Source organism: Zalophus californianus, chromosome 3, assembly GCF_009762305.2.
Source record: "Zalophus californianus isolate mZalCal1 chromosome 3, mZalCal1.pri.v2, whole genome shotgun sequence".
NCBI lineage: Eukaryota > Metazoa > Chordata > Mammalia > Carnivora > Otariidae > Zalophus > Zalophus californianus.
In genome coordinates, this window is record NC_045597.1 from 44,894,583 (window position 1) to 44,907,293 (window position 12,711).

General features: G+C 35.0%; 1 protein-coding gene across 8 annotated transcripts in view; it reads right to left on the reverse strand.

The window, feature by feature from the left end:
- TDRD3 (tudor domain containing 3) overlaps positions 1 to 12,711 on the reverse strand; it is a 160,431-nt gene that overhangs the window by 61,571 nt on the left and 86,149 nt on the right. For all 8 annotated transcript variants that reach the window (XM_027589063.2, XM_027589067.2, XM_027589069.2 and 5 more), the window contains exons 7-10: positions 11,880 to 12,029; positions 5,415 to 5,555; positions 827 to 983; positions 39 to 164 (exon numbers count right to left, since the gene is read on the reverse strand). In XM_027589063.2, coding sequence (XP_027444864.1) covers positions 39 to 164; positions 827 to 983; positions 5,415 to 5,555; positions 11,880 to 12,029 — 574 coding nt within the window. The remainder of the gene's footprint in view (positions 1 to 38; positions 165 to 826; positions 984 to 5,414; positions 5,556 to 11,879; positions 12,030 to 12,711) is intronic.

Genomic DNA, 12,711 nt, shown 5'->3' on the forward strand with positions numbered 1-12,711 from the left:
TGGTCTTTTAAAAAAAAATCTACTTTAAGTTAGCCTACCTTCCACACTCAATGTCCCCATTTTAGACTCCAGGAAATCAAATAATGTGCTTGGTGCCGAAGGTCTTGCATTTCCCAGTTCCTCTTCTTCTTCAGATCTTATTCGCCCCCTTCCTTTTCCTTTACCTTAAGAAGTAAAGCAAGATATATTTATTGTACATGCAAAAACAAAAGGAGAAAACACTAAAATATAATCATTGGTCACCTTAAGTTTGATTTTGTATTTTTTCATATTTTTCTGTTTATTCTATATCTTTTAAACAAAAAAGTTTTTAAATGATTATGTTAACTAGAACCTTTAGTCCTCTAAATGATCTATTTGGAAATTTGAATTTGTTCATGTAAATTATCTTTTAAGAGAAAAAAATCATTTTTATAAAATTTTTCTTTAACCACCTATCCTTTAAAAGAATAGGATTAAGGCTTGAATGACTAAAAAATAACACTAAGTAAAAGTCCTGTGCTTGTTAGTTTTAAAAAGTTTGCAGACTAGTAATTTATGTAAGGGGCACAGTTCTAGAAATAATGAATAGAGCTACTCACTTGATATCATATTTTCTCTACTACTTATAACAACCCTGTTAAATAAGATATTATTAGACCTACTTTACATAAAGATGAAGATAAACAGACTTGGAGTAACTTGAACAAGTCTCGGTGGTTCCAAAATTGGTGCTTCTTCCACTTACCACAAAGAGAAATCAATTTATAACCCCCACTCCCCCACAATAAAACCTCAGCCTGGAAAGCAAACAACACTATCTGGCACATTGCTTAATGAATTCTACCTCTCAGAGGTGGTCCTGTAACAGGTTTGTGTTTATTGCTGTTAAGAAGTACATTCAGTGCTGCTTCTAAGTTGTTGCCATGATCCATAAGAGCTTGCCTCGATGCTTCTTTACTGAAGCCCATTTCTGTTATGTGTTTCAGAGCCTTCTCATCAACCTGTAAGAAATTAAGAGGAAAGCTGTGCTAATGGCCATAAATGAGCAAGGTATAAGTTTTCAACTATACTGTTTTTTAACTAAAAATTACAGCTCCTGCTTATGGAAAAAATGTCATACTAATACAATATTCACTTGCTGCTTTTTCATACCAACAGTCAAGAAAAAATCTGTATGATATGTGGGGCTGTACCTCTAGTACTCTCTGACTTCACAACTATCATTACAAATGCAAGAAAGAAAGGAAGGAAGGAAGGAAGGAAGGAAGGAAGGAAGGAGGAAAGAAAGAGAAAGGAAATTGTGTCAGAATAAAGCTTCTGAAAATTATACAGTGAAAACTATATAATGAAAATTTTTCTTGGTTGATACTTCTATATCCTCAAAAGTCAATGTATTAATAAGGTACTTCTCCAAAATTGCAAAGTATAAAATGAAGTTAACAAAATGGTACTATCTCAGTAGCTTTATTTTTTCTTAACTCTGTTTCAGTATTCTTTCTATATTCATTAGCAACACTATCTATGGTGCTTTGACAGCCTGTACCTCAAACAGGAAAATCTACTCATAAATGCCAGAACCCAAAATCTCCTTGAAAAATCTAGAGCTGAGTAGAATTCAAGAACTTTTTACGTAATACAAACATATCCCATAAAGAAACTTATTGAACCACTGCCAGCTGAGGAATATATAACTAACATATACATCTAAGAGTTAAGATTGATAGGCTTTAAGATAACATACATATCACATACATGTTGCAGACAGCCACTCTGATACCTTTGTAGACAATGATAAAAGCACAGTACTTTTCTCCAAACCATGACTGCATCCTTCAAACACAAAATCCTTTCTAAACACAGTAGCTATTATCAATAGATCAGAGTTGACAAGTGAGAGAAAATCTAGATCCTTACTATGCATATGCTAAAGTAAACATAAAAAGGACTGGACATCAAAACTAAAATGCATCTTTCCTATTCAAAAACTTATCTGAATGTAAAAAAAAATTATCAAACTTTCTAAAACTTTTCTCTCCCCCAATTATCTCTCAAATAAATACCTAATTAAGAATATTGTTCCATACACAGAACTTGATCAAAAATATTTTTAATAATCAATTAATACCTGATCTTGGTATAATTTATTCTACCTTCCTTGAGGATCTGATTTGCAGTTAACCATACTCCCAGTCAAGGAACTGGCAGGGCCCTGCTCTCTCTGAGAGCTGTAGGGAAGACCACTGCTCGCCTCTTCTAACTTCTGTTGTTTGCTGGCAACCTTGGCATTTCTTGGCTTGTAGATGTACCATTCTAGTTACATGGCCATCTTCTTGCTGTGTATCTTGTCACCTGCCCTGTTTATATCAGGCTCTCAGTCTACATTTCCCCTCTTTGTAAGAATAGTCATACTGAACTAGGGCCCACCTTCTTTTCTTACTTGATACCTCTGTAAAGACCCTCTTTCCAAATATAGTCACATTTTAAGGTACTGGTAGTTAGGACTTCAACACATCTGGGGAGGTACAATTCAACCTATAATACCACCTATTATCAAAAATTATTTTAAGAACCTATTGCCTGACATTCCAATCAAATCTTCCATAAATTGTTGAAAATAAGGAATTGAAAACTGTCAACCTGCAAAAGAATTTGGTACTTAGTCATTAGAATAACTGATGTACATTCAAATTTATACTGGTATTACAAATTGTCCTTTTGATGATCTTCAGTTTTGAATAATAGCTTTGCTGGATATATGGTTCTTGGTTAACACTTTTTTTTTTCCTTTCAGTACTTTCAAGATATCACCCCACTGATTTCTTGCTTTCATGGTTTCTGATCAGATATTATTCATATATCTTTCAGGATCCCTTGAATTTGATGAGTTGCTCCTCTCTTGAAGCTTTCAAGATTTCTCCGTCTTTAGCTTTCCACAACTTGATTATAATGTGTCTTGGTGTGTCTCTCTCAAGTTTATCCTATTGGAGTTCGCTGAACTTCTTGGATTTGTAGATTCAAAATTTCTCTAATTAGGGAATTTGTGGCCACTGTTTCTTCAGACAGTTTTTCTGTTCCTCTGTCTCTTCTCCTATTGGGATTCCCATACATAATGTGTATGTTGGTACATGTGATGGTACCTCCATAAGTCCCTTACCCTCTATTTTTCTTCACTCTTCTCTCTGCATCTTAGACCTGATCATTTCAATGCCCTATATTAAAGTTCACTGATTCTTTCCCCTGCCTGTTCCAGTTTGATATTGAAACTGCTAATTAAGTTTTTTTTATTTCAGCTACTGTACTTTTCTGCCTCAGAAATTCTCTTTGGTTTCTTTTTAATAATTTCTATCTCTTTTTTTCTCATTATGTTCAGTCACCAATATATTAGTGCATCATTAGTTTTCGATGTAGCGTTCAGTGATTCATTAGTTGCCTATAACAACCAGTGCTCCTATTCCCCACTTGTTCATATATTGTTTTCTTGATTTCTTTTAGTTCTTTGTCAGTGGTTCCCTTCAGACCTTTGAGCATATTTAAGATAGTTTATTTAAAGTCTTTGTTTAGTAAGTCTAATGTCTGGGCTTCTTTAGGGATGATTTCTGTCAATTTCTTTTTTTCCTATGAATGGGTCATACTTTGCTGTTTTTTGATATGCTTTGTAATTTTTTGTTGTTGGGAACTGGACATTTTGAATACTATAATGGCAATAATTTTGAAAATCAGATTCTTCCTCCTCCTCAGAGACTGCTGTTTTTTTTTTTTTTTTTTAAGATTTTATTTATTTATTCAACAGAGAGAGACACAGCAAGAGAGGGAACATAAATAGGGGGAGTGGGTGAGGGAGAAGCAGGCTTCCAGTGGAGCAGGGAGCCTGATGTGGAGCTTGATCCCAGGATCCTGGGATCATGACCTGAGCTGAAGGCAGACGCTTAACGACTGAGCCCCCCAGGCACCCCAGAGACTGCTGTTGTTACTAGATGAAAGCTGCCATTGTAAGTTTGTTTAGTGACTTTTCCAAACTTTCTTTGCAAGGATTATATTTCTTGTGGTATATGATCACTAAAGTCTCTGTTCCATTACCCCCATGGCCAGCCAGTAACCAGCCTCTTTCTTCATCACTCATTATTCTGGACGCTCCAGTGTCTGACTACCAGGCTCCAGAGTTCTAAAATAGTTGTTTCAAAGAGTAGTTGTTAGCTCAACAGTTGTTTGGGTGGCGAGCCCAATTCCTGGAGCACTCTACTCCACCATCTTTGTGATGTCACTCCCTTCATGTGTTTAATCCTTGTCACAACCTCAAACTGCTGATCTCTGATGTTCTATAGCAAGACATTTCCTAAAGAAATATTCTCAATTTACTAAAGTTTGAAGGCTTCTTTAGTTAGGGACCATATTTTTTCAGCTCACTATATCTACTCTAACCTGAAAAGTGACTTTTCTAAAAGAATGAAATGGTCGTTATGTTCAAGGGAGAGATAGCCAGGCCCACAGTTAATAAACCCATTCTCCTTGGCCAATCACTGATTTAGAAGTGGACATGTGACCTAGCTCTAGTCAATAAGACATAAATGGAACTTTATGAAGACTTCAGAAAATATTTTCTTATCTGATAAAATAGACCTACACCCTTTCCTTCCTGCCTTTGAACATTTTGTGTGAAGATTTAACACACAGAGAATCCTGTAACCCCAAGAAGAAAGCCAAAAAAATCACAGAGATGCCCACCAGAGCTCCAACATTGTTATACTGCTGAATTTATCAACCTTTGTAACCATCTACTTCTGAATTTCTAGTTATATGAAATAATAAATCCCTATTATTTAAGCCAGTCTTAGTATTCTGAACCCTACAGATAAAATCATCTCAAGTCATTTAACTTCTAAAGGCAGGGGAAAATGAATTCTTGCCAGTTCCCTTATATCTGAGGATACTGCAGCATACCAGAAATAACTTTGACTCCTACCATTTATCTTAAAAATCCAGGTATATTTTGCAAATGAAGCCATAATATACATATACTTGTTCTAATATATTTTTCCCAAAGAGTGAAGCAAAACAAAACAAAATCACTTCAGACAAAATTTGAGAAAGATGTGGGGAAGGGAAGGAAAGGGATGTCCCTGATATATCATCTTATAGAATATAATCTCTATTAAATGTCCTCTATTTAATTTAATGGCTTTTTATCTATCCATTCCAAAAGACATTATTTGGACATTAGAAATTTACGTAAAATGGAAGTTTTAAGTAAATCATCTTTCAAATAATCCAAATTTTCCATAAATTAACTATAATCCTTAATGAAAGCCTTCTTAGAATTGTAAAGTCTATCCATAATACAATAAAGAAAGCCAGTGGTAGTTATGAGAAAGAATACAAAAATCATCAAGGTAAGGAAGAACACATTAATTTTGTGGTTGATTCTTTAGCCTTACCAGTTCTCTATAGACGCCTTCATGTTTCCCCTCAGATTTGGTTGACTTTTCTTTTTGTAAAATTTCTCTATTTCGGTTACCAGCAGCACTCATGTTGAGATTACTTCTAGCACCACCACCACCTCCTCCAAATGTCTTGGTCTTTTGATAAGAGAAAAACAAAAGAGATGTAAATAAATAAATAACATTTAAAAATAGCTCTAAAGACTAATCTACAACTAAAAACACCTAGTAAAACTGAAGCACCTAAAAGCTTCTTGATTATGTTTTACATGAAAAAAATGAAATGTTAACTAATTCTTTTTAAACAAATATCTACTGGCCATAATCTCTTCTTTCTACAAGTCCCTGTGAAGCAATAAAAAAATTACATTAATTGAAATCTTTAAGTCTTCTAGGCAAGTCATCAGAGTAAACCTAAGTAGACAACAATATAGAAGAAAATAAAACAGTACCAGCTTCATGGAGATTAGGTGTTAAAATAATTCTAGGGTACAATACTTTAGTGATATCATGAGGCCTGGGTTATATAGCAAGTCTTATCTTTATCAAGGCATTAAACATGTCTAGGAATCGGTTACATGAGGTCTGTGATCCAGTAATATGATTGTATAATCTTTTTCTTTAAGATTTTATTTATTTGAGATGGAGAGAGAGTGCATGCGCATGAGTGGAGGGAGGGGCAGAGGGACAAGTAGACTCCCCGCTGAGCAGTGAGCCCACAGTGGGGCTCAATCCCAGGATCCTGAGATCATGACCTGAGCCAAAGTCAGATGCTTAACCAACCAAGCTCCCCAGGTGGCCCTGACTGTATGATCTTAAAAAGTAAACAAATAATATGAATTTTAACACTGTATTAAAACTTTCATGACTAATTTATTATTTATATTAACTACATAACATGCCATCTTACCAACTATGTGTAAAAACTTTAAAGTCCATTATTTCTTATTTTGCCTGACTTATTTGAATAATTATGTTTAATCACATTTGAAAATCTGATTTGATCTCATTTTTATCAAAACTACTGTGAAAAGACTAGAATGTAAAGAACATTAGTTTGGAAAGATACAAAATCATGACTGAAAAGCAACCCACTACTTTACTTGTACAATATCAAATTAAACATTTGGTTACACAATATCTTTATAGTTCTAATAGATCTAATAAAAGAGGAAGAAGTGAACACTTGCTTTTTATTAGTGATAATAATAGTTTTATGCATATTTTTAAATTATGACAGTAAGAAAACATCCTAGATATAAATTTACATAACATTGGGAAATTATTTTGAATCAGATGAAAATATAAAGAAACAGAACCTGAGAAACAGAAAAATGATATGAGATAAGCATTAACCAGACAACATACTAAATATTGATTAGGCAGTTGATGCACCACAGTATTTAAATTTTATTTAAACCGAAATTAAAACCACATCTTCAAAGACCAAAAGTGTATAACTAGATTCATTCATTTTTTTGTTTTATGCAATTGGAATGTCTTGACAGTCATCACTTATAAAACCATAATGAAAAAATATGAGCTTATATTATTATGATATAAAGTTTATTAGTCTGGGAGACAGTGTAGTATATATAGTTAAGAACACAGGCTTTAGAACTTGAGGAGACTCGGACTAAATCTTAGCTCAGCCCCTTCCTAGCTCCTGCCTTCAGCAAGTTACTTCTACCTACTACAAGACAGGTTTCTTCATTCTTAAAACAGGGATAAGAAAAACCTACCTATTTGGGACATTGTAAGAATTAAATGACATCAACAACACAAAGTCATCAATTTAGTAACTGGCACATGGTAAACACTCACAATCCATGGCAACATTAACTGTTTTGCTTAATGTATTAAAACATAGTTACCTGAGAACTCTGGACACTGACATGTTCCAAATTAAATATATTTCTGGAATTTAAATTCCATAACCCCAAAAGTACTTTTTCTTTGGGTACTAGTGAAACAGTCCCATCTTCTGGATGCTTTTCTTTATTATTTTCTTTCCATTTTTATGGATTAAACAATAGGATAAATTTTCAGAATTGCTTTTCACTGTTTTATAACAGTTGCCACTCACTAAACATATAAATATTTAGAAACAAAACAACTTAAACATTACCCATAAGGTAAATGGTATTGTCCTTTAAGAGTGACACCATCTTGTCCATAGTGTACAATTTAGGAATTCATGAAATCATCATGACCATGAAACTCAAGTGAGCCCTTAATGCTCCCTAGCAATCTTACTGTATTCCCCTAGCCCATCCACCCTCTCAGTCTTCTAGACCACTACTTTACATAGTCCCCTTGCTCCTCAAACCTCCAACATCTTCTCCTCCATTGTTACTATTGACCTTGCTTACTTCCTCACTGAAAAAACTGAAATAATCATTACAGAACTTGCATAGATTTTCACCACATCAACCCACCCACTGATATCTGCATACTCACTTTCTCTTAGCACTGTATATTTTATCTTACTACCATCCACAAGAATGTCTAGAGGAATCTAGAGGAAATTAATTCCCCAACTCTACATTATTTCTCAGACCACATCTTACATGATCTTTCAACAGCTTTTGACAAGTTCAATACCCCTTCCTCCATGATGCAATTTCTGCATTCTTTTGTTTTGATCCTATCTTCCTGGTTGTATCTTGGCTGGTTCAACCTCTTTCATACAACCTCTAGTGCTACAGGGTTCATTTGTTACCCCTTTTCTCTTCACTTCAGCACTCATTTGGTGATCTCATTTGGCCTCATGATTTTCAAAAGGCATCTATATATGTCTACAACTTCCAAATGCAGATTTCTTCCAAACCTCACTTTTTCAATTACACTCTTCTGTCTCACTGCCTATGAAGCCACGTGGATGACTAACAGGCACACTTCAACATCAATATGTTCAAAACAGAATACCAAATCTTTATCCTCAAACCCATTCCACCATAGTCTTCTCCAATTCAAAGTAAGCAACTCTAACCTGCCAACTTCTTAGGGCAAAACCCTTGGAATCATTCATGACACCTCTTCTCATGCTCAGTATCTCAGAAATCGTGATAGCTCTACTTTTAAAATTCCAGAATCTGACCACTTGGCACCACCTATACAGCTGCCATCATCATCCTGGCTACCATTATTTTTCCCTCCCTGGATTACTTTGATAATTTCCTAACTTGTCTGATTCAATTTTCTTCTCTAAAATCTACTCTGAACCTAGCAGCCAGAATTAGCTTTTTAAAGTTGATGTTACTGCTGTGCTGAAAACCCTCTAAAGGCTCTCATTTCTCTCTGAATAAGTTAGTGTTTTTAACATGACTTACAGAGACCTACATAAGCTGACCTCCATTATCACTCTTGACTTTATATTCTACTTCTTGTCCCTTTGTTCTCTCTGCTTCCACTGGCTACCTTCCTATTCCTTGAACATATACTCCTTCTTTAGAACATTTGCAAAGGCTTTTTCTTCTCATGTAACCATATAGCTAATTCTCTTACTTCCTTCAAGTCTTGGCTCAAATCTCATCATCCTGAGACCTAGTCAAATTACTGTATTTAAAACTGAAATCTGTAACTTACTTAGCATGTTTATATTAGTATCCTTACTAGACTGTAAACTACACAAAAATTTAAAAGAATTTTCAATTTCTGACCATCCTATTTTAGTGCACCCCACCCCCAACTGGCACTCCCAACTCCCCAACCTACTCTACTTTTTTTCTTCCTATAGCCCTTAACCAACATCTAAACTACCCTATAACTTACTTTACTCAGTGTGCTAATAGTCTCTCTCTTTTACTAAAATATAAGCTTGATATGGGCAGGGATCTTTTGCCTATTTTGTTCATTGATTTAACCTAAGCATTTAAAACACACCGTAGGGGGCCCCTGGGTGGCTCAGCTGGTTAGGTGTCCAACTCTTGATTTCAGCTCAGGTCATGATCTCAGGATCATGAGATCGAGCCCTGTCAGGTTGGGCATGGAGCTTGCTTAAGATTCTCTCTCTCTCTCCCTCTCCTTTTGCCCCTCCCACTTCTCCACGCTCGCTCTCTCTCTCAAAAATAAAAAATAAAACCCTTCCTAGTATATAGATTTTCAAAAAATATTTGCTGATTAAGGAATAAAGGAAAAAATAAATGAAAATCATGGCTTGATCATGTGCAGTAGATTCCACCAAATCCATGTGTTTAAATGGATGATCATAAAACATCTTTTCAGAACAATTACAGTGTTATATGATTTTGCTCTTCAGACATTTAAATATAAATCTGTGTGTGTGTACTTAACTATAGAAAGATATATAGATATAGGGATAATCTACTATAATGCATATAGGTTTAGTCCTAGATTTGCCACTGAGTAACACTAAGCAAGTTCAGTTAGTTTTGAGACATCAGTTCTCTTATATATAAATTGAGAAGTTTTAAGTTTCTTCAGAAAACTAGGATTCTTGGGGCGCCTGGGTGGCTCAGTCGTTAGCGTCTGCCTTCGGCTCAGGTCATGATCCTGGGGCCCTGGGGTTGAGCCCCACATCGGGCTCCCTGCTTGGCGGGAAACCTGCTTCTCCCTCTCCCACTCCCCCTACTTGTGTTCCCTCTCTTGCTCTGTCAAATAAATAAATAAAATCTGTCAAATAAATAAATAAAATCTTAAAAAAAAAGAAAACTAGGATTCTTTACTTATCAAGTATTTATGGAAAATATAATGGGATCAATTATAACTTGAAAAAAATGAAGCATATTACAGTATAACTATATTCCAGTAAAGAGCTATAACCACATCAAACAAAATTCTGGGAGGAAAGTTTGTGTGAGAAAAATGTATATCAAAAGAACAACTTTCCTATAATCATTAAGGAATTGATATATACCCAATATACTCTTTAAACTCCATAATTTTAATAGCTTTTTGGGAAAGAAGAAATATATTTTATGTGAACTATGCAAAATGCATTAATTTCAGAAGCATTAAAAGTGATTTTTTTAAAAATGTATCTTAGCACATAGGAAATACTAAAGAATAGCAATAGTCACATTTATTGAATGCTTTTAGTGAAGGAAAATTTGATCTGTGCCATGCAGGATTCTAAATATTTTAAAGATTATCGATTTAATTCTCCAGCAACCATATGAAGTGGGTACCATTATTATCCCCTTTTCATAGATGAAGAAAAGTAAGGCACAAAAAACTAAGTAACCTATCCAAGGTTGTCAGCAGTATATGCTTCTGGACTGTCTGGTTCCAGAGCTTGTGCTTTTGGACCCACAAGTGACAGATGATAGAAAGACATTGCAGGAAGAACAATTAAAATTCAGTAAGTCTCTTATACTTCAAATTTAAATAGGAAAGCAGTGTTAGCTAAACTTCTAATGAATAAAGGAAAGTATTTCAATCTCACTGATTAAGAAAAGTCTGTCTAAGCAACGAATTCATGAACAAAAATTTCTTACCAAAGTCTAAAATCAATTAAATAACTATAGAAAACACCTATTTCAAATAAGCAAGAAAGTTTAAATAATTAAAAGAAAACCATTTGGCTGTTAGAGCATGATGGATTGTGTGTGTGTATATTAAGTACATATGACTCAAAGAAAAAAATGATTTTTTACTAAGTAGATTGAAGAATGAAAACTAACAAAAATATTAATCCTTGAACCACTGATTTATCCTCTGATCTTTACCTGCATTCCTCAGAAGTGGCATTTAGCCCAACTAACATAACTAACTCCGCTATAATGCAAAGTGTTGCGTTCAGTTGTTACACTATTAAGAAGAAAAGGAAGAGGGAGAAAAGGGTAGTCTGTTAGCAAGAACTTTCAAGGAGAGGGCATCTGGGTGGGCTCAGTCGGTTAAGCGTCTGCCTTAGGCTCAGGTCATGATCCTGGAGTCCTGGGATCCAGTCCTGCATCCTGCACCGGGCTCTCTGCTCAGCAGGGAGTCAGCTTCTCCCTCTTCCTTCTCAGCTCCCCCCACCCCCAACTTGTGCTCTTTCTTTCTCTCAAATAAAAAAAATAAAAAAATAAAACAATTGTCAAGGAGATTAAGAAAAAGAACATTTGAGGGCGCCTGGGTAGTTCAGCTGGTTAAGCAACTGCCTTTGGCTCAGGTCATGATCCTGGAGTCCCGGGATTAAGTCCCACATCGGGCTCCCTGCTCAGCAGGGAGTCTGCTTCTCCCTCTGACTCTCCCCCCTCTCATGCTCTCTATCTCATTCTCTTTCTCAAATAAATAAATAAAATCTTTAAAAAAAGAAAAAGAACATATGAGCAAAATGTGTAAGCTGAAGACTCTGTAAGTTACTGCGGCATTTGTACTGATGAAATATGCAAGAAGAATGTCAAAAAGTTTGTTGAATTAGTTACCTTATATGAAAAGACAATAATGATTATGAGTAACCTAAATAGAACATACTGACAAGAAATAAGAGAAATTTATAATGATTTAGTTTCTTACTTCTTTGCTCTTTGCAACTTCTGCAATAGCAGCAGTTCTTTGCTTTTCAAATTCATCATTATCATTTGTCGGTTTGACAGGCATTGTAACTTGCAATGTCTTTCTTCGGTCAAGTTCTCTACTATCCACTTGGACGTGAGATATGCACTTCTGGTAATAATAAATAAAAATAAAACACTTCAGTATTTCCAAAAGTGATTCAAGTTTTTCATAAGAAAGTAATACCTCAAAAGAAATATTTGTGTCAGTGACAACAACTGAGAGCTCATAAAAATATAATTCTTTCCCACAGATTAAAAAAAAGGTAGAAAATTGATTAAATTAACTTATAAATAAATGTAACTGGTAAATAAAATGTAAAGCTACATAAAAATGTGGCCATCTAAAATAGGGCACATATTTAAAACATACATTGAACCATTCTAGGTTGCATTCTAGGATAATAGAACTTGAAATAATTCTAAATTTCAAACAGTCTATACTACTGTACAAGAACAGCTAAGTTCAGTTTTTTATTAAGAGCTTGATTTTGGGGGGCGCCTGGGTGGCTCAGTTGGTTAAGCAACTGCCTTCAGCTCAGGTCATGATCCTGGAGTCCCGGGATCGAGTCCCGCATCGGGCTCCCTGCTCGGCGGGGAGTCTGCTTCTCCCTCTGACCCTCTTCCCTCTCGTGCTCTCTATCTCTCATTCTCTCTCTCGAATAAATAAATAAAATCTTTAAAAAAAAAAAGAGCTTGATTTTTGTATTATGCCAAAATATGCATATGAAGATTATTTTAAGTAGTATGGTTATTTTAAATATGATAAGCTGTCTCTGAACTTATAAACCAAA